Raw genomic sequence first — 26,896 nt, 5'->3', positions numbered from 1 at the left:
CCAGAACACAGAAATGTATTGAGTTCGCAATATATTGGCATTTAACAAATAGAAAAACTATACTGAACATTGGTATCCATTATTGTCTTCATCAGCTCATACATAAACATAGTATTCACACATAAAGATTGAAGACGCTACAGTGTTCTCACTAGTCCCACAGCCCCTTTAATCAATTGATTGACAGTGGTCCAAAGCAGTTGATTCCCAACAATCAGATAGTGGTGGCCTATCCTGAGGATGGGTCATCATTTTCTGAAAGCAAGATAACCCCTTTAACCCTAATTTGACCAAAATAATGACATTCATATAAATTTGTTCTTATGGCTTTTTATATCAAGTAGTGCTGTAACTGTCAGACTGATAATATTCTCTTTCTCAGCTCCAACTAGCGAACCTCTGCATTTGACGGTTGAGGACGTCACAGACACAACCTGCACTCTGAAGTGGAGACCACCAGATCGTATTGGAGCTGGAGGAATTGATGGGTATTTGATTGAGTATCGTAAAGAGGGAGGTAAGTGCCTGGCGATTTCCTAATAGGAAAATAGGTAAAATATTCAATAGTGGGCACAAATATTCCACCCAAGTACAACCCCTTAGGCTGGAGCTAAACGGGGGTAAGTGCATTTACGCTATAGGCATTGTGTTTTTGTGTGCACGCAAGCATTTTTAACTCAACTTTTTGCACGTGCAAGTTGCCCGCATTTACTCATGCAAAAAATCATGCAAGCATGTTCCTATTTATTGAAATGGACAACTAAGTTATTTAGTTCAATGTGTTATTTTCATGCGCAAATGTGCAGGAAAATGGATCATGCTACATATTTTTTAGCGGGACCTAAATGTGCGCGCAAAAGACGCTTATGTGAATGAAACCATTGAAATCAATGGGTTCTATTCACTGCATATTGTGTGTGCAAAGTGCTGCACAAATACACCTGTGTGACACCGGCCTGAATCTGAGAAAAAAATCTAACAATAATCAGCATAATTTACTGTTTATTGCGAGCACTTAACAGTAATTGTGTATACCTGACTTAAGAGTGTTTGGTTATGTTTACTTTGATCAACATATTGATATCCAAAATGGAAAAAAATTGTTGCCGTTAGTGCTTTTGTAAAATAATAACTGTTACAGTAGGCTAGGGTTTCATGCTAACTTTTGGTGTCATGATGGTCATGGTTAAGTTGTTACTATGACCCTGGTACCATCTCAATATTCCCCTTTAGGGAAAGCTTTTCCACTATAGAAGAACAATGAAGCTGTAGTAATGCAACACCCCTAAGGGGTACCCAGGACACTTGACTAACGTGAAGAGCTGGGAGGGTTAAGTGTTGGCTTGTCATGGCGGCATTTACCAGGCTCTGGTCCCAGAGGGATAACACGTAGCCAAGGCCAGAACAGGATGGCAGGCCACCTTTGAAACCCCTCAGATAGGGAATGCCAATAAACGGGATGAGGGGAGTGGTAGTAGTACTTATCACTCATGACGCCACCGTTTCCACACACTGGTATGCTACACGGCACAGAATAAAACACAAAGGCTTGTGTATAGTACCACGGGTCCCCAGGAATAGTTAGGGCCCGGTATAACTTTACTTGGTATAACTTTGGCAAAACATTTATTTACAGAAAGGCAGTTACAATACTTCCAAGTATGAGCAGACCAGAGATCAGAGGTCAGGGAGTATACACAAGATGAAACCGGTCCTACAGTCTGCGTTATCTGGACGGTACCGCTCCTGGACTGGGAGCACTCTAGAGGAGGAAGAGGGGTAGGAGATAAAGGATTAACAATAACACCCAACGCGGCAGGCGCGTGGGTGTGTCTCAGTAGCGTACCTCTGTGCGGTGATCCTGACTTTGGACGCCGCACAGGTAAAACTTGTGGTCTGAATTGGTACCTGAACAATCGGTTCCTCTATACAGAACTATTGGGGGATGTTCTTTCTCTTAGAATCTTAGGACTCACTCCATTCACATCCAGACTCCAAACGCTATGGGATATCTTTCCTCCTCTTCCTCCATCTTCACCTACATGGAAGCTAAAGGTGCTTCCATGTGGCTCTGTGTTAGCACTCTCTCTGAAGACAAGATAGAAGACCTCTGAACACAGATTGAAGACCTTTTCCCGCTCTCAAACACTCCTATGTTTACCCTCACTCTTACCACATAACATGACAGGCTGTTACATTTACATGCAGGCAATGATTTTATTAATGTTAACCTCTCAAGTGCCGCAGCTGTGCAACACACACACTGGATATGACAAGACAAGCTTTGCACAGTGCATCGACATAAGACAAACATGTATGACATTTATGGAGGGAACCAGGATGGTGTTCTGGACCACTACAGTAACCAGTTCATTTATTTAATTGTTCAAAAATTTCACATTTACAGCTACCGAATGGACTTCATCCAATACTGAACTGGTAGAAAGATGTGGATACACAGCAAAGGATCTTCCTACAGGAGAGAGGATTGAATTCCGTGTAATTGCTGTAAATATTGCAGGATACAGTGAGCCGGCATTCCTGACTCAACCTGTCACTATCCGGGAGATTGTGCGTAAGTCACGAGAAATTGTAGCACCTTTTTGAGTGTTATGCAGCCACATTAGCACGCATTTCTATATAACCTCATTCTTTCCACTTTACAGAGCAACCAAAGATTCGTTTGCCTAGACACCTTAGGCAAACTTATATTAGAAAAGTAGGGCAGCAAGTGAATCTGGTTATCCCCTTCCAGGTAAATTGTTTCACTAATTATATATAAAGAAATGTGCCTAATGTAATCATTTTTGTGCATAAATACATTTTACACATGAATATATGAATCTTTGTGATAAATCTTATTAGAGGAATATGGCATCTTACTAACTTTCTGAAAGCTTAAACTTCTCTTATCCATGCCTGCATGCTGTCTGTAAATGTTCATAATCCTGTTCATCCAGCATATCTACCAAGCATATCTCTCTTTCAGTGTCTTTATGAGACTTCTGCTATGAGAGGGAATGAAGGAGGAGGGCAAAGCATGTCCCAAATTTTCTGCCCCAAAGTGTCTGTGAGATTCATGCTGTAAAGTTGGCCACACACACAGTGGCATAGAAAGAGGGGTGCGCCAGGTGCGGGCTGTCCCAGGTGCTATCACTGAGGGGAGTGACAGTTCAGCTGTGGACCTGCCCGCCATCCAGTCTACAGGACAACAACAGTATACAGCAGCCTCCTTGTACTGCCTAGAATGTATGGGCTGCCAGGAGAACCTCTCCGGAGAGAACACAATCTAGTCTCCCAATTTCAGCACATGACCGCAGGGCTCACAGATGCTAGCGGTGAGGCCTCGCCTCGGTGATGTCACATTTTGTGGGTGGTCCAGGACTGTGTTACATCATGGAGCAGGGGCTTCCAGGCTGTACTGGTCAGGATACTGAGGATGTCGATGCTGTCGCATTTCCTGCACTGGACGAGCGGGAAGATGGTAGTCCAGTGGCACAGGAGGTGCACCACTGCTCACTGAGCATGGAGCTGGGAATGGCTGAAGCTCCAGCGGCGGGTGGAAGCTGCAGAGTGGGGAGCATTGTGACAGCTGATGAGCAGGAGAGGAAGTCGTTGTCTAGAGGAAATCTTGGGTCTGTTTAAGGCTGCCTGCACACGAGTGTATTTGCATTGTGAAATCCAGAGCAGGCGTCCACTTCCGGATTCCACAGCCAATAATGCCCATAGCATGCTATGGCATAACGCGATTTCCTCCTCGCTATTCTGTGCGGATTTTGCACGGACGGCTTCCATTGAAATCAATGGATCCCTTCTGACTCGTAGCCCTTCCGCAATCATCATTGCAGAAAGGTTGCAGGATCTGTGTTATCGTCTAGCAACGGCGTGGCATTATCTGTACTGCGCATGTGTGACAACCGGCACATCCACACTGGCCGGGCACATGGTCAGTGGCCGGGCACATGATCAGATTTCACTGTGGGATTCCACATTTGGAATCCGACCCGCCCATGTGCAGGCAGCCTAACCAGCCCACCAATGAGGACCAGAAATCGGCAGTGTGCTACCAGTGTTGCGCAAAGCTACGAGCGGGGAGTGCCAAGCAGCTGAAGATTTAAGGCCGCCTGCACACGGGCGGATATTTGATTCAATGGTCGGCATCCGCACCACGAATCTGCAGCAAATACCGCCTGTTACTTTCTATGGAGATCTGCTGCTTCCTATACACAAGCAGAAATCAATTGCGATTTCTGCTCGCGGAAGAAAAATCACAGCATTTTCATGTGGGCTTCACACGGACGACTTCCATTGAATTCAAGAGAGCTGTTTGACCCACGACCAGTCCACAATAAACATTGCGGACAGGTCACCGATTTTGCGTCATCGCCGAACGACGGTGCTGGAAAATAAAAACATGTAAAAAAAACCCTGTACTATGCACGTGCGACAGCGAGCTTCTGGGTCCATCCGCAGTACAGATGAAGACGGCAACAGAGCAGGCACGCACGGATGCAGCTGCTGCCAGGCAGCCAAAGGACGCTGAGATCCACATCCGAAGGGACGCAGCTGTCACTGTCAGCCCTGGGCTAGATCCAGAAACATGCGGACAGTGGCTGTCAGTGTGTATTCCCCCAGCATCACAGCAATAGCAGACGAGTGGTCCCTGATTAGCTGTCATAGTCCGGATGTCCATCACATCCCAGCCAATCAACCCAAACATTGAGCTCTTCCTTCGCCATCAGGTAAGCAGGAGTTAATCCCAGGACAGCGGTGTCATGTCTGACCCTACATGCCATGGACAGATCATTAGTGACACACATGACCCTGCTGGATAGGCACAGTGCCAAAATGTCCAGCAGATGTGCCAGTCATTGAGGAAAATGCTGCTCCTGCTTGTATCCATAGGACCCTCTACGGAGAGGAGTGGGATCTGTTGGACCCTCTACTGGAGGGAGGGAAGGGGATCTATAGGATCCTCTACCGGGGAGGGTGGGGGGTGATAATAAAGATTTCCCGCACCGGGTACCACCTGACTTTGCTACACCACTGCATACACATTAGATAGAAGTAAGTTGATGGTTGAACAAGTGTTCAATGAACGATTGCCTGGTGAACGATCATTATGCAGAAGTAGCCATACTAATTTTAGACCATATTGGCCTTTACAGTTGTTCAGACTGGCCATACGTGTTCAATGACACTACGGGATGAACAAACAATCTTTCTGGAAATGTTCTTTCAAGACAATATCATGCTTGGAGGCAGAGGCGTAACTTAAAGCTCCTGGGCCCCAATGCAAAATGTGTAGCAGGGCCCCTAATTATAATGTTTTATTAATAGTATTGGGCTCCCTATATGGAGAACAGAGGCCTCATGGGCCCCCTAAAGCTCCTGGGCCCGGATGAGACCGCATCCCCTGCACCCACTATAGTTACGCCCCTGCTTGGAGGAAAGATCTTCTATAAGAATGAAAGATCTCTTATCCAACTATCGAACAAAAATTTCAAAGTGGCTGACTTTTATTCAAATGATCATGGTTTGTCATTGGTCAACTTAAACAATTGTACATTCTTATATTTCATCTGCTGAACAATCATTTTGATTGAAATCATCCATTTTCACCAACTTTATTGTAATGAGTATGGGCATGTTAAGAGAGGAAGAGCATATCAGAGAGATATCTGATTAGTCATCTAATATGGAACTTAAGCTGTCTGATTGTGATTTATTTTTTATTTCTGCCATGATAGGTATGTTTTAGATATTTGATTGGTACATTTAATTACTTTAACTGAGTTTTTCTGTCCTGAAAAAAATAGGGTAAACCACGACCAAAGGTGACCTGGGGCAAAGAGGGACAACCTCTGGATCCCAAGCAAATTAGTATCAGAACTTCTGATATGGACACCATCCTCTTTATCAGATCAGCTGAAAGGGCACACTCTGGAAAATATAGCCTCACTGTGCAAATAGAAAACATGGAAGATACAGCAAATATCAACATTCGAATTGTGGGTAGGTTTTGAAACTTGAAAACAAATTGTGAATATACATATAGTATGAGGGGTTCTTCTCAAAGGACTAGTCTTCTGGAGAGCTTTAACTTGAAAAGATCCGAAGTTACTTCAAAAAAACGTATTTAAATGAATGTTATATTCTACACAAATGTTCACTTATCGAGTACTAAAAATATATAAAATACATAAGTAATATATGGAGTGGAAAGATGGGGTGCAGTTCATACAAAAAGCTAAACAGTACCATAAACATTATAAAGCTTTACTTTAAGAGATATATACTATAGGCATATATGTACAGTATGTATCTGTGAAAATTATGTTTGCTGATGTCTACTTTATGTACAGTGATCTTCCTACAAAGAAGTGTGGCAAAGTATGAACTAAGAAGATCGCTGACAATCACACTGCAGTCTCACCCACTTTCAGCTGCTTAGCAGAGTAAACAATGGGGTCAACATAGGACTGGCCTGCACAAAAGAAACATATTTTTGAAATGTCCAGCTGCCTTCCACTTATACAGTCATGAGAAAAACTAAGTACCCACTCTTTGAATTCTACGGTTTTATGTATCAGGACATAATAGGAAAAAAATCTTGTCCTAAGAAGGTGCTAGCGGCAGGTAAATGCAATCTCATATGAAGAACAACACCACTTGACAAATTACACTGTGTCATTATTTATTTAACAAAACAAGAACAAAATGCAGAAGCAGTGTGTGAAAAATTCACTGCACTCCATGAATCACATTTACCAGTAATAAAGTCATACAGAAAACAATTACTTCAAATTATCAGTCCTTCACATCATTCTGGAGGAACTTTGGACCACTTTTACTTACAATGTTGCTTTAGTTCATTGAGATTTGCGTGCATTCATTTATGCACAGCTCTCTTAAGGTCCCACCACAGCATTTCATTTGGGTCTGGACTTTGACAGGGTCATTACAACACCTTGATTCTTTTCTTTTTCAGCCACTCTGATGTACATTTTTTTGGTGTGCTTTGGATCATTGTCCTGTTGCATGACCCAGCTTTAGCTTTTGGATAGATGGCCTCACGTTAGACTCTAGAATACTTTGATATACAGAGGATTTCATGGTCGACTCAATGACTGCAAGGTACCCAGGTCCAGTGGCTGCAAAACAAGCCCAAATCATCATTCCCTCCACCACTGTGCTTGACAGTTGCTATTAGGTGTTGGTGCTGATATGTTGTGTTTGGTTTTCGCCATGTGTGAGCGATTACGGATGACTGTCAAGCTGTGTAAATACGGGACCCAGCATGACTAGTGAGTGGGAATTGCTCACTTGTCGCTCAGTTTTCAGCTGAGCTAAAAAATGAGTGACTGACTGCCCATTTAAACAGGTAGTCGATCTTCTATGAATAACTGCCTATTTACTATGAATTGAGGCGGCTGGCTGGAAGAGATCTCTGGCATGCTCCACCTTCATTCAGTAAGTGATTATCATTCCTGTGTGAAAGCACAGCACTGATAATCGTTGGGATGGCTGTCAGGCACTCAAGTATCCAACAGTCATTTCATGTAAAAGTACTCTTACCCTCTTAATTCCTAGGGAAGGAGTAATAGTGTAGTTATTTTTTTACACACTGCTTCTGCATTTTGGCCTATGTTTTGTTAAATAAATAATGACACGTTGTAATTTCTTATGTGTTCCTTTTCACCTGAGGTTCTACTTTATTAATTTTAAGACTTATGGACAACATAAAGCCATAGTAGGATTCAAGGTGGGTGTTCTTAGTTCTTCTCATAATGTTATATGTTATAATGTACAAAAAATATTCCATAATTCAACATTTCACATTTGTTAAACTCCTGAAAAAAATCATTAACCCTATTTATCTAGCCAATGCAACATTTAAAGTTCATGTCAGAGCAAATCTACATAGATCAGGTTCCTTTATTTCAACTATGTTTATCTCATCCTGCTGGACAATATCCAGTACTGCCTGCAGAGACACGGATCCATCACAAGTTAGAGAATGTGAGAGAAGGTTTATTTTAATCCCTCCTAATTCAGAGATGAAAGTGTGAATTTACTGTTCCTGAATTGGTCATGAAGGCGCTCCTGCTCTTCTGGGAACTTGGCATGGCTCCCCTAGTTATTTTATATGCTCTGCCTGCTGGTTTAAGTTCATCAGCTGGCTAGTAAGATATTGACAACCTCGTTCACTAGGTTGGCATTTCATCACCTGTCAAGAGGGTTTATCCTCTTTATGTCTGTGCCACGTCTATATTGACGTAACATATTTTGTCACTATTTTCTCTTTAGTTTTATGACTGTTTTCTCCCATATCACATATATAATTACAAATATGTGTGTGTTTATATCACAATGTTTGATTGTATTTCCATATTATATTGGGGAATTAAACAAATATGTACAAAAAGAGGTATTAAAACAGAAAGCATATTATAAAGTTGAACACCTTTAATCGATACTGAATAACTCCTGACTAGAGATGAGCAAGCACCCTTGGATAAGGCAGTTACTCGAGTGAGCATCGCTCTTCTCGAGTAAATGTATTCTCCTCTGAGCAGGCTCGAGGGGGCGGCGGAGGGAGCGTGTGGGAGCGGGGGGGAGAATGAGAGAGATCTCTCTCTCTCCCCCCCGCTACCCTCCGCCGCCCCCTCGAGCCTCCTCGGACGAGAATGCAGTTTCTCGAGAAGAGCGATGCTCACTCGAGTAACTGCCTTATCCGAGCGTGCTCGCTCATCTCTACTCCTGACACAAAACAACAATTTCCGCAGCACACGTAATACATACATACATGCCCTGTTTTATCCCACGGAACCCCAAAATCCTACACGTACCACAAAGAAGCTGTGTGAGGATGGCAACACATTCTAAAATTTTAAGCAAGACTAGCTCTATGGGGGAAATTTACTATGTGCATTTCCATGATTTAGCTCAGCACGTGACATGCAGAATGCATGAAGACGCACAGACCTCTTCATGTATTCAGCACATCCACAGCACCTCCATGAGCCTTCACAGAAATGTATATCTGCTCCTAACCAGGCATATAATTCTAGCATAATTTATGCCAGTTTGTGCTGTACATAATACATAAATCTGTTGGTCTAGGGCAGACACACCCCTTCCTAACAAACTGCACCCACTTTTCAGAAAAGAGGCAGAGCTAGCGCAGGAGGAAGAAAAGTCACAACATTTTTGCGCAAGCCCGGCTTGTGGAAAAATTTGCTACTTTTTGAGCCGGTATTTTAGCGTATAATTTTTAAAAAATGAGTTTGTCTGCTTTTAATGCCAATTATATTTGAGTAGACCAAAATCAGATTACTATTCCCATTCCCTAGTTAGGTCCCTGGTTAGAAAATACTGCCTTAGTATCAGTCACGCCAGGTAGGCAGGAATGCTGATATTTTAAGGCTTCATCTATATATAGACAACATGCTAATATAAATCACAGATGTTTTTGACACATAATGATGTAATGCCTATGAATATTTGTCTAAAATTACATTTATATGCAGTTTGTGGTGAGAAATATCAAGTTGGAAGCAGAAAAAATTGAGTCAATGCAAAGAAATATCTAAAAAGTATAAAAAGTGCTCTGCGTTCTCTTACTGGGAAATACGAGCTTTCTAAGGAATTATTTTTGAAGATTGTGAGATTTGACATGTCTAAAAATGCTTATGTTTCTAGAAAAACCTGGTGCTCCTCAAGCAGTAACTGTCAAAGAGGTCTGGGGATTTAATGCTTTTATTGAGTGGTTACCTCCAAAAGACAATGGCAATTCAGAAATTACAGGCTACACTATACAAAAGGCTGATAAGAAAACAATGGTAAATATACATGCTCTGTTGTTCCATTAATGTATCCATTGATTATTTTCATGCAGATTGGAGGAAGGGGGCTTGACCTGGCTGTATAAAGTAAATTTAATCTCTTCCTACAATAATATATTGTCTATGCTATGTATATGTATATACAGTACAGTTTTATATTTTATGTATGTTGGGAAGGGTATGGTTTCTCCTTGGGGAGAGCACCTAGTGAGGAGACTTATAAGGCCATGCATGCTTCTCTGGGAAATTTATGCAAATGAAAAGATGGAACAATCTCTCTATAGCACCCCCTATTGGAAGGTAGCATTTTCCCAAGTCAATGTTAGACTGTTTAAAAAGTCTTGTAGCAATGACTGGGAATATAAGCCAAAGCCAGAAGTCTTCTTCGGGAAAAAGGTAATCATGCACAGATAAACAGTTTGGGGGGATTTGCTGGCTTGTCTAGTGAGAGGCCTATGACAAATGTTGGGAAGGGTATGGTTTCTCCTTAGGGAGAAAACCCAGTGAAAATACTTTTAAGGCCATGCATGCTCCTCTGGGAAATGCTGCCTTCCATGTCAGACCTTTTAGCAAGCCTTGTAGGAATGACTGGGAATATAAGTCAAAGCCAGAGTCTTTTCCAGAAGGAAAAGATGACCCATACACAGACAGACACTATTTTGGGGTTTGCACCCCTCATCAGTGTGTAGTAGGTTACTGGCTTGGTGACAGGCCTATGACGTAGGTTTGGAATACATACCTGTATACTACAATATAGTACAGATCAACCACAAAAATGAGCCATCTTACAATATTTTAGAAGTATCAGATTTCAAATGTTCCACCAGAGCATTAAGAGTTAAAGACAAACTCTTAAAAAATTATTCCTCACCCCTACAATTGTGAAAATACCACAGCATCGTGTTGGAGATTAATGGTCCACTGCTGGGCTATTCCACCCCTACACTTATAATGTATTCAGCTTTACCATCCAACTAGGGACATTTATGTAAAGGTCATACAATGCTCATATAACAGTCTGATGTAGTAGGGGATTTTAACCCCTGCTACTAATCATCCTGAGGGAGCAGAGGAAGCCCTAAGGGCCCTTTTACATGGAAAGATTATCGTTCAAAAAAACCATTGGACCATTTGATGATTGATGACTGAACAATGAACGAGAATCATGGTTAGCTTGTTTACACGTTGTTGTGTGTAAACAGTAATCATTCAGCCATTCACATTCACTGCTACTGCTTGCACAAATGAAAAACTAAATTCCGTCATCGCTCACCCATTCAAATATTTCATCGCTCCATGTAAAAGAAGTCTTAAGGCTCATTTACATGTAACGATTGTGGCTCAGAATTCGCTCAAGCAAACAAAAGTATGCCTAAATGTGATTTCAATAGCAGAATTACACCACAGTGTATTGCAGAATATTTTTATGATTTACCTTAGCTAAAAATCACCCAAAACTAAAAAATTCAAAAATGGAGTGGATGAGATAGGACAGCGCCTCTTGTGTATCTGGGATACGAGTGCTCAGGAACACATGAGAGAAAGAGACTTGTGGTGGTCACAGGTGGTGGGAGGGAGAACTCTGTCCCAGGTGGGGAACATCAAAAGAGAGCATGCATGGAGAAGGGTCTGGGTGGCACCTCCAGAAATGAGAATAGGAAATGAGAAAAAAAGTGACACAGACTTCGTTCTTTTGTGTTTGAGAAAGGAGCGAGCCAGCTCCGAAACGCGTTGCACTACATTTTCGTGTCTGGAGCTCTGTTTTAATAAACATCTTTTCTATCTACTAAAGAGAGTTCCTATTTAGAGATGAGCGAACGTGCTCGGCCCCGCCCCTTTTTCGCCCGAGTACCGCGATTTTCGAGTACTTCCGTACTCGGGCGAAAAAATTCGGGGGGCGCCGTGGCGGCGCGGGGGGTTGCGGCGGGGAGTGGGGGGGAGAGGGAGAGAGAGAGGGCTCCCCCCCTGTTCCCCGCTGCTCCCCCCCGCACCGCCGCACCTCTCCCCGCCCCCCGGCGCCCCCCGAATCTTTACGCGCGAGTACTGAAGTACTCGAAAATGGCGGTACTCGGGTGCGTAAGTACTCATTACGAGTACGTTCGCTCATCTCTATTCCTATTGCTTCCCTTTTATGGTCCTTTTGGTCCATATAGCTATACGTCCAAAACTTAAAAAAAACTATATGTTAAAAATAAACACTTCATTTAAACAACAGGTAATTTCCTGATTACATATCCCTTTAAAATCATGCTGAAATTGAACATAATATAAGAAATTAGAGGCACAGAAATTCTAACAATACTAATGGAAGTTCAACATTTTTCCATTTTGCATAACATTGTTTATGTAATTGGTTACCCTTTTCTGCAGGCCCCAAGTTCCTTTACTTCTGCTGAGTGACAATTATTGCATAACGGAAGTCAACACAGGATCATTTATATTGTTAAATTGTTTTAATATCTCCCAGCTGTTATGTAACATCACAAGATGGATAACTAGATGGCCTACCATGTAGAAGTTACCCAGATTACTGTAATATCCTTATGTTTACTAATGTATGTGGGCTTTCTAAAAGTAAATAGTTAAGAAAATCATTTTTATCCCAGTTACTAAAGAAACTTAATTCAACAGCTAGGTAATACAAGAACATGTTAAAAAGTAATGAGATAAAAAGTGACCAAAAATATTGTTCGAAAAAAGTATACCACAAAGTGAAAAAATTAGTGGAACGATCAACAAAATAAAAATAAATGGTGGTTTTTTATGTTTATTCTAAGGGCCAAAAATGTCTTGGTCTTCAAGGGGTTAAAGTCCATTCACATGTATTACACTTTACTTTTGTTAAGAAGTCTGCACAGGAAATCTTCAACTAATTAGCAACTCATCTGAAACGTGTGCACATGGCCTTAGGTAGATTTATACAAATGCATTATACAGTAGCTCATAAACTGTGATGGCAAATATCATTCTAAGTTATTTTTTTTATTATTGCTCTAAAATGTTATCCTCAAAGAACATGTGCATATGTCATTTCCCATAGGAATGGTTTACTGTATTTGAGCACAACCGGAAAACCCAATGCACCGTTTCAGATCTAATCATGGGCAATGAATACTACTTCAGAGTGTTCAGTGAGAATATTTGTGGTCTTAGCGAGAACCCTGCTGTTTCCAAGAATACAGCTAAAATCCAGAAAACAGGTAAGTGTTAAATCATATATTTGCTTAATTGGCTTATTTTATTTTTGTTAGTTACTAGAAATATAAATAAAAAATATTTAATTTGGAAAATGGCCCACAAGTTCTTTGTAAACATATTACATTTGGGCTGCTGGAAGACCCCATTATTGTCCCCTATGATGTATTAGGGCTAGAGATGAGTGAACGTACTCGGTAAGGGCGATTTCGCAATCAAGCACCGCGATTTTCGAGTACTTCACTACTCGGGTGAAAAGTACTCGGGTGCGCTGTGGGGCGGGGGGTTGCAGAGGGGAGTGGGGGGTAGCAGCGGGGAACAGGGGGGAGCCCTCTCTCTCTCCCTCTCCCCCCACTCCCCGCTGCAACCCCCCGCTCACCCACAACGCACCCGAGTACTTTTCACCTGAGTAGTGAAGTACTCGAAAATCACGGTGCTCGATTGCGAAATCGCCCTTACCGAGTACGTTCGCTCATCTCTAATTAGGGCCCTTTTACACTGAGCGATAATCGTTCAGATTCTCGCTGGATTGCGGGCATATGAAAGATAATCATCTAGTGTAAATTCCGTCAGCAACCCAATAACGAACGATGATTCATTTGTTGCTCAGTATCTGCGGCAGTTGTACAGCTATGAATAATTGCCCTTTTCTGTGAATAATAATTATCTTAATTTGTATAGCGCCAACATATTCCGCAGCGCTTACATAGACGGGGGATACAGAAAGACAAAATACAAAAATTACAGAACCATGGTTACATAGTAATCAGTTGATGGAAACAATAGGGGTGAGGGTCCTGCTCCAACGAGCTAACATGCAGGCAGGTCAGTGGAAGAGATCTCTGGTCCATTCTGCCCTCTTTTCCTGAGGGATCCCGTGTAAAAGGGCCCTAAATCAATAATTTACTATCAGTATTCATATATTTCATTTTATGGCATTTATTTAAAAGTGTACATACAGGCCCATTTACACTAGCAGATAATCACTCACTGATCACTTAAACAACAGTTTGGGCGACAGCTTTGAGCAATTATTTTGCTTCAAAAATATTTGGTATTCAAGTATTCTCAGCTACTTAAATACCAATTATGTATGATAATGAAGCCTTCACTGAGCACATGCTAATAGCCTGAGGCTATTAGCTGCACTCAAATCCATTGTTCTCCAGGGGGGGGGGGGGGGGAATCAATGAGATAAGCACTCCCTGTGGAGAACGACTGATAAAAATGATTGCTAAAATAAAGCTCACTTGATTTTAGAGATCAGCGAAAAGAGCCCGAAATACGGGTGCCCCCCGCCCATTTACACGCACCGATTATCGCTAAAACGATCGCCGATGAGCGAAGTTTTAGCGATAATCGTCCAGTGTAAATGGGCCTTAACAGGTGACTTTTCAGAATAAACTGTTCTAGGAATAACACTATTTCTGAGCATTAAATAACTTGTACCTGCATGGTTTTTAAGTTTTTCCTTCTCGCATGCTCCATCTCTAAATAAGAATTTTTCCTAAGCTGATGGACATAGACAAGCTGCTATGAGGTTTCTCATACGGTACACACTGAGAAGAGGAGATCCAGTTTCCTTATCTCTATGTCGATCACATACAAAGTAGTATCAGTACCATGTAGATCAGTGTAGATAAGAATCCAGAAACTGTGAGACAGTAAAACGCTTACTGTTATCTGCAGCATCTCTTTCTGCGTATTTTACTGCTTCTTTCTGACTTAGTTCTTCCTCCATCCTCTCTTCTTCATAAGCATGCAATCTGATCCCTCAGTGAGCTGTAAATTTATTTCTTCTGGACAAGTAATTTCTATCCATGGCTTTAATCAATCTTTGATATCTAAACAGGTATAGTCTTCAAGCCACTGGACTACAAAGAGCGTGATGTCAACATGGCTCCTACGTTCCTTACCCCTCTCATAGACCGCAATGTGATTGCTGGTTACAGCACAGCCTTGAATTGTGCAGTAAGGGGCTTTCCAAAGGTACACAGTTTTTTGTTTCTATTGCATTTTTGAAGAATGTCTTTTTTTTTTGTAGCATATGTAATCTGAATATGTAATTTTATCACATAACACAAAATGCAAATATAATTAATACATTTCATTTAGATTTGTTGCTAAAGCCACATTTACACAGGACGAATGCCGGGCAAATGACGCCCGACACTCATCCTTGTGAATACTCGCACCCAAGCAAACCCTTGTAATGTGAAAATCCATATATAGTGTCAAGTCTATTGAGAAAATTCTAGCGTCCCATTTAGGGCTTATGGGTGAGAAAAACATGCGAGTTCTGTGTTATTTCATGCAGGAATAGGACTTGCAATGTGTGGTGTCTCGGATGCAAATTGTGCTCGGCTATGTAAATATGGCCTTAGCATTTATATTTTATGACATCCAACTCTTAAAATTACTTTTTATTTGACCTTTTTACCAATTGCTGATTACATCAGCAGTGTCAGGGCTCAGTCACACGGGCGCATCGGTGCCCGTGTTCCTGCACGAAGCAGACGGCCGCACTGCAGTGCGGACGACTCTCTGCACCGCCGGAAGAAAGAACACATGACCGGCAATGGAGCCGGTCATGCGTTCTTTCTTCCGGCGGTGCATAGAGTCGTACGCACCTGCAGTGCAGCCGTCTTCTCATGCAGGAACACGGGCACCGATGTGCCCGTGTGACTGAGCCTTGACACTGCTGATGTATTGCCGGCTCCATTGAATTCAATGGGCGAACATCTTTCTTCTCTGCCACAGCTGTAACAGCTGTGGCAGAGGAGAACGATCTTTAAGTATATGTTCTCAATGGGGTCGGCGCTGCAGCCGCCAGCCCCATTGAGCGCATATATAAAACACAGCGATGTGCAGAACGCAGATAGGCGCGTCCTGCGAATCGTTGTGTCCTATAATGGATCGCACATCCGCATAAACAGCGGACATGTGACCGATCCCATTGGGATGCATTTGGTCTATAGTTCTGCAGATCGCAGGCGCGTCTGCAGATCGGACCAAAAAACGGTCGTGTGACTGAGGCCTTAGGGTGGAAAAATACTGTGCAGCTGGCTGCACCCAGCTAAACGATAGCCACACAAATTACTGGAAATAGTGTGCAGTCATAGGCCACTGTGGGTGGGCATAGATGGGTCATGTATAGCCAACCCCACCATGTCCTTCCACCCTTAACCCATTTATAAATACAGCAACAGATCGTACCTCAGTACATAAATACACAGCACCAGAACCAAACACATAACATGAATACAGCATCAGAATCCCCCCTCCACCCCACAAAAAAATCATATCTTCTATAAGACAACCTTAATGCGGCGTGTTAGATACAGCACCCCAGCTTTAGTATAATTCTAAATAATACAAGTACAATATAATAGTCTCAAATGCCGACTCTACACAGGGATAGTGATTACAATGTAGTTACCTCCAGTGATCATAAGTAATGACATCTCTTTTTGGAGTATTACATATTGGATTTTCTTCTCTCTGGGCCAAGACTGCCACTGAGACTACTTCCAGCCACGACTCACCTCTACACACTCTGCCCAACCTGGAATCCTTAATCAACTTTTCAGTGCCCCCCATTGTATAATGTGCCCACGGGTATTCCACTTACTAATAATGACCCACTCTATGGGTTCCCTATGTGGCCCCGCTTAGTAATGAGACCCTCCTACATGGCCCTTCTTAGTAATAGGACACTCTCTGTAGTCATGCTGATTGATAGGACCCCATGTGTGCCCCAATATAATTTAACCCCACAAGATGAAGCATCCTGTTATACCACTAGGTCAACTAAAGCCTGGCAGGCTGAAAATGGGATTCCAACACTTCCCTGGTCAGATAGCAGCTCTGAATGTTGCTTATTGAGTCCATACGTGGAAAGATAAAGTGAGATCTGTGTAAAAATCCATACTGCATCAAGGATGGATTAAAGGCAAAGATTCAGCAAATTTGAAATTCAACCACCCCTGAGGGGTGCCAAGCGGTATAAAACTCAGTGCCCTTTTGACTAAAAAAGTAATACTACATAAAGGGAATGGAACAAAGTTTTAAAGGGTCACTCTGGTGAAAACACATTTTTCCATCCCTGACCCCCTGTCACACTCTGAGGGTTTGAGAGTGAGAGATTTTGGTTTTACTGACACATCAATGATGCGTCAGCACTGCAGTAGTTAAAGCTACACAGTTTTCATCTGCTGTGGGATTAGTTAATTATCATTAATATACAGTATATACACCTAAATAAGGTATAGACCACAAATATACAGTCAGGAGGACGACCTGTTATCTCCTCTATTATAACTGTCTGACAGGAGCTGTGAGATGATCATTAACTGTGATATGAGTGCCTGTGTCCCCCTGTAGGCAGTTTCTGTAGTAGATCCATTTAACAGAATAACACAGACTGTGAAATTGACCAGAAACAGTATATATAACCCCAAGTAGATCTGAGCTGGTCAGAATTAAGATCACATGACCATCTGAGCAAAAACAGGCCAGGAGTTTTAGATAGAAATTAATAACTAACCAAAGTAACACTAGTTCACTTATATTAGGGGGGTAGCTACATATGGAATGAATTCTAAAAAATCACCAGAGTGGACCTATGATAGGTCATCAATAGTATTTTGTGTGGAAAATCACTTTCACATAAGAAATCTCTTTGTTTCTAGTAGTTGGATATTTTAAAACACATTTTCTTATACAGAAATGTTTATTTATTTGACAAACTTCATTTGTTTTTAATCGTATTATTTTTTAAATAAGGTACCTAAACAAGCTAATCTAACTGACATTTATGCCGCCTGCAGACGGGCGGGTCAGATCCGGCGGCGAGAATTCTTTCCACGGGACCCGATCCCAGCGCCTGCAGGGACGAGCGCGTACTCACCCGTGCCTGGCGGCCCCGGTTCTTTCATTTGCCGGCTGCCGGGCAGCCGGCGCATGCGCAGACCAGAGCTGGCAGCCGGGTGAGTGACGTTTCTGTGCGAGGCTCTGCGAGCCCCGCACAGAAATAGGACATGCCGCGGTTTGTTTGCCGCGCGACATTTCACGCAGCCAAACCGCGGCCGTCTGCATAGGAGTGCGTATTGTAATGCACTCCTATGCAGGCTTTCAGTGGCGGAAATCCCGCGGATAATCCCGCCGTGGGATTTCCGCCCGTGAGCAGGCGGGCTTAGAGGGTAGCCGAACTATTATGAAAAGGGGCAGTATATGGTACAGCTTTGTCTCATCTGTATTCCTGTATCATTACATAAACAAGATAAAAATATTTAAGAGGTTTTCCACTGAAATACTATTGATGACCTATCATCCGAATAGGTCATCAATAGTTGATCGCCCGGAGTCCATTGCTCGTTACACAGGAGGTCGATTTCAGTGAAAGATGCGCCTGCAGTTACAAGCACCGACCACTACACGGAGGTCGGTGCGGAGACCTCTGCTCTGAACTCTGTGTATTCACGGTGCTGACTGCATGCGCCCACTCAGCTGATCAGTCGGGGTCCTGAGCGACAGAACCCAGCCGATCAAGTATTGATGACCTATCCTGAAGGTAGGTCATCAATAATATTTGACTGGAAAACCCCTTCAATCTTTTTTAGGCTCATTTACACGGGACAAATGTCAGGCAAACGATGCCCGACACTCGTCCCTGTGTATACTCGCTCCCCTGCAGCAGCACAGAAGTGAGTACACACATTGACGAGTGTTGGGCATCATTTGCCCGACATTCGTCTCTTGTAAATGGGCCTTAACAAAAGAAAGGAACAAAGGTTGGAATCCCCGTGCCAGACGGCTCCATTTTAGGATGTACCCTATTGACTACAATGGGGTCTGTTCGCTTTCTGCTCAGCTGCCCGCTATTCAGATGGAAGAAAGCACTGCATGCACCAGCTCGAGGTTCCAACGCAGAAGTCAAACTAGATTAAATATAGACAACTCAGAACTACAGAACTAGAGATGAGCGAGCATACTCGCTAAGGCAAACTACTCGAGTGAGTAGTGCCTTATGTGAGTACACGCCCGCTCGTCTCAAAAGATTCGGGTGCCGGCGGGGGAGAGCGGTGAGTTGCGGGAGTGAGCAGGGGGGAGGGGGGGTGAGAGGGAGAGAGAGATCTCCCCCCCCCCCCACCCGTTCCTCCCCGCTCTCCCCTGCCACCCCCCGCCGGCACCCGAATCTTTAGAGACGAGCGGGCAGGTACTCGCATAAGGCACTACTCACTCGAGTAGTTTGCCTTAGCAAGTATGCTCGCTCATCTCTACTCAGAACACAATACAGAATAAAAATGAATAAAATCCAGAAATGAAATGGAGCAAGTTGTAAAAAGAAAGAAACATATCTGTAGGTCACATCTATAGTTGAGCCATATTTTATCTGAAAGTGTAAATGAGCCCTTCCATGGGTTCTAACGGATTTCTTGTTCTGCAGCCTAAAGTCATATGGATGAAAAACAAAGTGGAGATCAGAGATGACCCCAAATTCATCATGAAGCACAATCAGGGAGTCCTCACTCTGAATATCCGCAAGCCCAGTCCTTTTGATGGTGGAACCTACACTTGCAGAGCAATTAATGAACTGGGAGAAGCTGAAGTTGACTGCAAACTGGAAGTCAGAGGTAGGATGGAGTTCTGTAAACAGATGCCAACATTTCATTTCATACTTGCAGGTAGAATTTGCATCGATAGCTCTAGATATTGCAGTGTTATATTGTTCTCTCTTATCAGTCATCACAAGCTGGAGAGAAACCCTTTACTAAGAGCAAAAATGCCTGTGTCCATAATACTTTATATATACTTCCATATGATTTGTACTTTAGTTTATAAGTAATTGATGTTGTGTTCAGATTACAACATATGCTGCAGATTCAATGTTTACAGTCTTCATTTATAAGACATTATGAGAAAGATACTGAGGTATTCAGCCAAAAAGATGAAATTATGACTCATGAGCATCCTGTTTATAAAGAGAAGCGGCGCACAATCTTCTGTTTTGATAACAGATAAAAGAAGAATTACACTGCTGAGTGCCATGTATGGCCAGTGATATAATGTATCTTTATTAACACTTGTGTTCTAGGCAATTGCTTGAGGACTTTAAAGCGACAATGCGTACAATGAATGATGATTAAGACAGAGCGCCATCTTGTGGCCATTGTTATGAACCACTTGAAGATGTTGCATTGAGACATCATAGATAATCCCTGTTACCTAGACTATTTCAGGCAGAGATTACATAAACATGAATGTTTCTCCTTGAAGCTGTTTTTGTGCAGCGGTGCATTTAATATAATAGCATGTGATCCTTTTTATGCAGCGCAAATAAGATTAAGACAAAACATGTGCAGTGACCTTAGAGACAGGCAGCAAAACCAAAATTGCCATTGGCAATTATGATAGCATCTTTTAAATGTCCACATCGACATTTGGTTCTTCTGAAGGCGTGTCCCCCCCCCCCCCCCCTCCAATGTAATCGAGTTGTGTTGTTCAGTTGTCATGGCAGCCTGGAACCTTCTGAAAGCCCCCTGGGCTTCCATGAATGATTGCCTACCAAGATATGCTTTTGTGTGTCAGAACGTGGTGTAAGGCAATGGTATTGCATTAGATTGTATGAGTGATTAAACAATCACAAAAAATAAAGTCCCCTATGGGGATTAAAAAAACACGTAAAAATAAGTTTTAAAAAGTTTTATGTTTTAAGTAGTAAAAGCATAAAAAAACATTTCCCGATCGCCTCATCAAAAAACTAAAATAAATAAAATAAAAATATGGTCACTGCATCCAAGAAAGTCCATATTATTAAAACATCCCATTATTAATTCCACCTGGTGAATGCCATCAGAAAAATATATAGGTAATGCCAGAATTGCACTTTTTTTGGTCCCCCTGTTTTCAAGAAAAAATTGAATAAAAGACAATCCAAAAGTCATATATAACCCAAAATGGTATTAAGAAAAACTAGAGGACACCATGCAATAAAGTTATGGGGGTCAATAGATGGTGACAGAGTTTTCTTTAAAGAGGCATTTTATTTTTTTGGTCATACTACATTAAAAAACTATATAAACTTGGTATTGCCGTAATCGTACTGACCCACAAACTAAAGATAATACATTTTTACTGCACTGTGAACGTCATAAAAGCAAACCTCCCCCAAAAAACTGCACAATTGGATTTTTTTCGATTTCTCCACACTTAGAAATTGTTTAAAGTTTTCCAGTACATTATATGGTACATTTAATGGTACCATTAAAGAAAATACAATTTGTCTTGCAAAAAAGCAAATGCTCATGTTGCTATGCAATGGGAAAAATAAAAGTTAAGATCTTTTGAAAGTAGGAAGAGTTAAAATTCTGGAGACATTCTGGACAAAAAGCAACAATCTGGTGGAAATATGGACTATGGGGGAACATGATTGTTTGTGTCATGCATGTGCCAAATCTGGGTCAGAATTGGTGTTGTGTCTCCTTCAGGAGAGCACCCAAAAAGTGTGTGGGGCACCTAAGGGCGAGTGGATCAGGGGGTGGCACAGCCTCTTCCCAATGACAGCACCCAGAAGGGGTGTGGAGACACCTAAAAGCTAAAGGGCCATTAACACGGAGCGATGATCGCTCAAAAGCGATCGTTTGAGCGATAAACGTTGCATCTAAAAGTGCGGCCATCGTGCACTTTTCGTGCACTGCTAGTTGATCGTTGAATTCAAGCCAGCCTAAAAATCATCCTGAGGTCTTATCAGGACCACAGGCTGAGTTCTCCGCGGATAGTGCTGATAGCATTGTTTCAGCTATTTGAACCACTGGAGAACAAAGGAGCTGAATGGAGATAAGAGTCCTCTGGCTAGTAACTGCATTCAGCTAAAGGCTTCATTTGCACGCTAATAAGCTATTAAGTAGCTGAGTAGCTAATTAATAGTTTATGCAAAATGATCACTCAAACTGTCGTTTGAGTGATCATCGCTCTGTGTAAATGGGCCTTAAGTAAGCAAACTTATAAGGTAATGTTCCTCTGGGAAATTTATGGAAATCAGAAAGATGGATTAATTGGCTTGGTTTAATATTCCCAATCATTGAGGACTTGTTATAAGGTCACTTTGAATTGAAGGAGTGCTGCCATCCAATAGATGGCGCTGTAGAGGTATTTTTCCATCTTTCTGATGTGCCAAATCAGGCATTGTTATTTGGCTCCTCTGATGGACTGGGACCACAGAAAACCAAACTGATATGTGAATACTTGATTTTACCTAAAGAAACTGCAGTTTCCTCTCCTGGATCATATCCAGAAATAAATTAACTAAGATTAAGAACTAAGTTTGTGTCTGACAACTATTTACTATATTATTTGTAGTTCCCCAATAAAGATGCCTCCAGTTATATGGATAAAAAGGATGGTAAGTATTGCATGAAAATGTGTTTTAACTAGAGATTGAGCAAGCATGCTGGGATAAGACAGTTACTCGAGCGAGCACCGCTCTGTTCGAGTAACTGCATTCTCGTCCGAGCAGGCTCTGGGGGTGGCAGGGGTGAGTGGGGGTGAGGGAGAGATAGATCTCTCGCAATCTCCCCCTGCTACCCATCGCCCCTGAAGCCCCCCCCCCCTCCGCTTGGATGAGAATACAGTTACTCGAACAGAGCGGTGCTCGCTCGAGTAACTGCCTTGTCCCAGCGTGCTCGCTCACCTCTAGTTTTAACCCTTTGAGGACCAAAATACACATTTGTTCCATAATTTTAAAGTGCCCACAAATTGGGTTGAATCTTTTAGGTCCTGAAAGGGTTAATGTGTTTAATGTTTACTTCTCAAAAGTAATGTATGATCTTGTGGTCAGCATGGATTAACCTTATAACTAACTCGACACTTCAGGCCAGCTGGCTGTAAAACACACATACACTTTCATACATGCCAGAAGAAAGAGATGGCTCCAAACACAATACAGTATAATGCAGAGCAGAAGCTGGGATTTTACAGTGCTGTGGCTCTCTGGTAAGACTATATGACACAAATGCATTAAAGGGAACCTGTCACCTTGGTTTTAGTACCTAAAATAGTACTAAAACTGTGCAAAGGACATGATGGCATAATTATTTTTTATAGTCCAGTGCCTTTGTATTTTCCTATATAACATTCAAAGTTCTCACATCTGAAAAATCGTCTGATTGGGAATTGCAGGCGCAGCTCTCATTGATTTTAATAGGGGCTGTGCCTGCAGTTTTGAGTACTGCCCACTACACAATGGTTGGAGCTATGTGCTTCTTCTTTATAGCCCTTGTGTGTTGTGGCGCTGACAGCAGGTGCCCAATCAGCTGATCAACCAGGGACACGTGGTGTATTCCAGCCAATCAACTATTGCTGACCAATCCTGAGAAAAGCTCATCAATAGTATTTGCCTGGAAAACCCCTTTGAGTTATCTTTTAATTAATTTCTCAGTTAGTTAATGGGCCACACCTGTGAAATATTTTTTTTGCATTCATTATGTAGCTATCCCCCCAGTGTATATAAGTGAGTTAGTGTTACCTTGGTTAGTTATTTCTTTCTATGTGAAACTCCTGAACACTTTCTCCTCAGATGGTCATGTGATCTCAATTCTAACCAGCTCAGATCTACTTGGTGTTATGTGTACTGTTTCTAGTCAATGTTACATCTGTGTGGTGCTCTAAAACACCATGCCTCAGCCCAGACACAAGGTAGCGTCCTAGTAAAACTGCAAATGCACTCACCTAGTATTTACAAGGATCAATTACATCACTCCAGGTAGAGATGGAAGGAAACCTGTACCTTGTTAATATGGTGAAGTGGGATACTCATGCCTAAAAGCAGGGATGGCGCCCTAATAAGGACAGCCTCACTGTCTTCATCTGGGACCTGTCTATGCCTGATTAGGTACCTAGAGAGAAGCACAAAACACAAGACATGACACTGTTCACACACACAGAACATGACTGTTCACACTTATACACACCAGGTAATGCATACCATACAGAACAGGACAGTTCATACACCACATGTCTGGCCACCTGCGCAGACCCAACAGAACACATTGCTGTTCACAAACACCTCAGGTAATGCAAACCACCAAGAACATAAAACCCACTCAGAACTCTCATGCAAACAGCTAGAAAACCATAGCTAGTCCAAGTGTCCTCACACAAAGGGGAAAGAGAGTCAGCCACCGTGCTGACATAAAGGGAATAGTGTCAGGAATCACCCATCTGACCATATGTAACATCAGACATCTGAAGGCCGCACCTATCAAAGGGGAAGGGAGAGGGGATCTGCAGACGGGGACTACAGGTGTCCAGACCATCCTCAGGGAAGGTGAAAGAAACACTTCAGACTACCATGCATAACACCAAGCTCTGAGTGGGAATAGAACAGAATGAGTAAAATGACAATCTGATAGTAAAGATATTCATTTTAGGTTTCTTTCCACTTCGCCACAGATCATTTAATGTTCTACAATGTATCTTCTAGAGTAAAGACTTTATAATCTGCATGAAAAACTTTGACTAAACTCATTACTTTTGTGTCAGCAATTTGTTTCTAGTGCTGTAAATAAATGTGCCGTCAGTAATTTGCTTCTTGTTTATATTCTCGTAGCGGGGTTTGGATGAGTCTTCTGCTGGCCTTCTACAACGAAACCACAAAGTAAACAAAGAACTGAGTCTTCAACACCCTGCATGTTTTGTTATGTCACATTTGTTACTGGGCTGTTTATCTGGAATGTAATTGGACTGAAATTGCCAAAAGTGTTGAAAGATCTGAAAGATGTTATTAAAGAGTTAAAGCGACAAGTGCCAAGCGTGCCAACTATTGATTCAATTAGTTGAGTAGTCATGCAGTTTGAAATATAGATCAGGGAGTTGGAGAAGCACTATGTGACCCCACAACTCTAACTCTTTAAGAGTATTTTTCAAAGTCCGGATTATAGCACAGTAAAGAGGCTATTGCCTAAGTACCTCCATGGATTACATAGGCTCTTCTCTACTATAGACATCCATTGTTTTTTTTTTTCTTGGCGGGTGACCTAAAATTTATGCCATCGAGCCAGCAATGGTATAACTTAGGCACTGTAAAGTTACTGTATGAAGTTATGTGTTCATCTTAGGACAAAATAATGTCAGCACTGTATAATGGTCTCACCTAGGCTCAGTCAGTATTATGGCACTATTAACATCCATCTGCAAAAATGGGAGTGGAGCTTCCATCCACAATATACCAAGGGATTTCCACAAACATACATCGGGGCCTGATCTGCCTCATGGGTCATTGTATTGTCTTTATGTGTATAGAGAAATGACTGCTATGTATTTTATTCTAATATCATTCTAGAATTATCATAGTTCTATATTTCCAACTTCTCCTTAATAATTATGTACAATATGTTGAAATGTACCCACTCATGTAACTATATTTCACTTTACTTATTTATATATTATTTATTCCTAGACTTAATTCCTAAGTCATTTGGCCAATATAACATTAACAACCATTACTAAAGTCACTTGACTGTCCATAGACTGTAAACGCCTTGGTGGCCCATGCCTGGTAAGGAAAGGGGGTAAAACTTCTGGCCAATTCTTAACCCTAGAGGTGACCATAGATATTAATAGATATTAAGAAATGTGTTAAGACTCCGTAGTAAAATAACATCAATAAGGGTAAAAGAAGTTTTAAGATTTACCTTCATATCCCTTCCTTTCAGTTTCCCTTCCTCTGGTTGAACGGGGTGGAGATGTATTTTTTCAATCAAACTAACTATGTAATGTAGTTGCCATAATCTCAACTGATAATGGGGAAAAATGGAATCAGTTATGTTGGATTTATCAAAGATAAGTATCACAAGATCTTCTCAGAAATTGCATCCAAGCTCAAGGAACATGTAAACTTGGCCATACTAACCTGAAGAGAAGATCGTTGTCAGATGAACTCTCATTCGGCTTGCAGACATGCATGGATCACTTTAGCCATATAGGGGGCTTCGGATAAACCACTGCCGGATACCTGTGTTAACAAAAAGGAACGGGACATGTTGAAATATTTCTGATCCTTATTTCCTCTATTAGTCGACTTTAGGAGATAATCAGACATTTGCCTCCATGTACACTGGATGGTTGATGTTGTATCTAATATGTATGATCAGTTTTAGTTGTCGGACGAAAGCCCTATGGCCCACTTATGAGAAAAGGTCTTGTATTTGGAATAGTCATATTTGTAACTATAGTTAATTTGTAATTTCTATTTCCCAAATGACATACTGTGAATTTACATATGAAGGGAGAGGTGATATGTTAATAGACAGTTCAGCAGGGGACCTAGATGTGGTTTAAGATTTAAAAGTACAGCATTGTAGCTGACCTGGGATATAGGACTGTTTGTACCCTTGTACTGTATCAAGTCTTTGCTGCTATGATATTTTTGGCTGATTACTGTTGCAGTTTGCTTCTTTTGTTGAATACATTTGCGGTCTGCAGTGCGTACCATGGGGATTGGAGTGGCTTCCGCAACTGTCGGCATTCACAGCGCAAACAGACAGTTCATTGTCATGATAACTCACTAGAGCCTTGTTACTCATTGGATCTGTATGCTACAGTGTTATCAAAGTTTTGTCTGTCAATAAAAGTTCATACAGGCATGATTGTTGAGTTGTTTATTCACGGAAGTCTAGGACTTGACTGTTCTGTATGGAAATAAGCCAATGTCACTGCAAGTGCAAAGAAAGGGAAGGTAATAGTGAAATCATTGTCTGTGAAACAATGATAACACAAGGCGCTGAGAGCCATGAATTGAGAGTATGAATTGAGCGAGTACATGCACCCTGTGAAAACAGCACACCTATAATGAT

General features: G+C 41.9%; 1 protein-coding gene across 2 annotated transcripts in view; it reads left to right on the top strand.

Moving 5' to 3' along the window:
• The window catches only part of LOC136632719 (myosin-binding protein C, fast-type-like), a 93,538-nt gene extending 66,854 nt beyond the window's left edge, over positions 1-26,684 (top strand). For both annotated transcript variants that reach the window (XM_066607796.1, XM_066607795.1), the window contains 10 exons: positions 383-517; positions 2,408-2,575; positions 2,667-2,755; positions 5,820-6,015; positions 9,706-9,845; positions 12,889-13,048; positions 14,896-15,032; positions 19,492-19,678; positions 22,404-22,446; positions 24,652-26,684. In XM_066607796.1, coding sequence (XP_066463893.1) covers positions 383-517; positions 2,408-2,575; positions 2,667-2,755; positions 5,820-6,015; positions 9,706-9,845; positions 12,889-13,048; positions 14,896-15,032; positions 19,492-19,678; positions 22,404-22,414 — 1,223 coding nt within the window. In that variant the 3' untranslated portion in view covers positions 22,415-22,446; positions 24,652-26,684. The remainder of the gene's footprint in view (positions 1-382; positions 518-2,407; positions 2,576-2,666; positions 2,756-5,819; positions 6,016-9,705; positions 9,846-12,888; positions 13,049-14,895; positions 15,033-19,491; positions 19,679-22,403; positions 22,447-24,651) is intronic.
• Positions 26,685-26,896: the final 212 nt, after the last annotated feature.

This window comes from Eleutherodactylus coqui, chromosome 6 (genome assembly GCF_035609145.1).
Source record: "Eleutherodactylus coqui strain aEleCoq1 chromosome 6, aEleCoq1.hap1, whole genome shotgun sequence".
NCBI classification, from domain to species: Eukaryota; Metazoa; Chordata; class Amphibia; order Anura; family Eleutherodactylidae; genus Eleutherodactylus; species Eleutherodactylus coqui.
The sequence above is the reverse complement of the archived record's forward strand: the minus strand, read 5'-3'. Positions and strand labels throughout refer to the sequence as shown.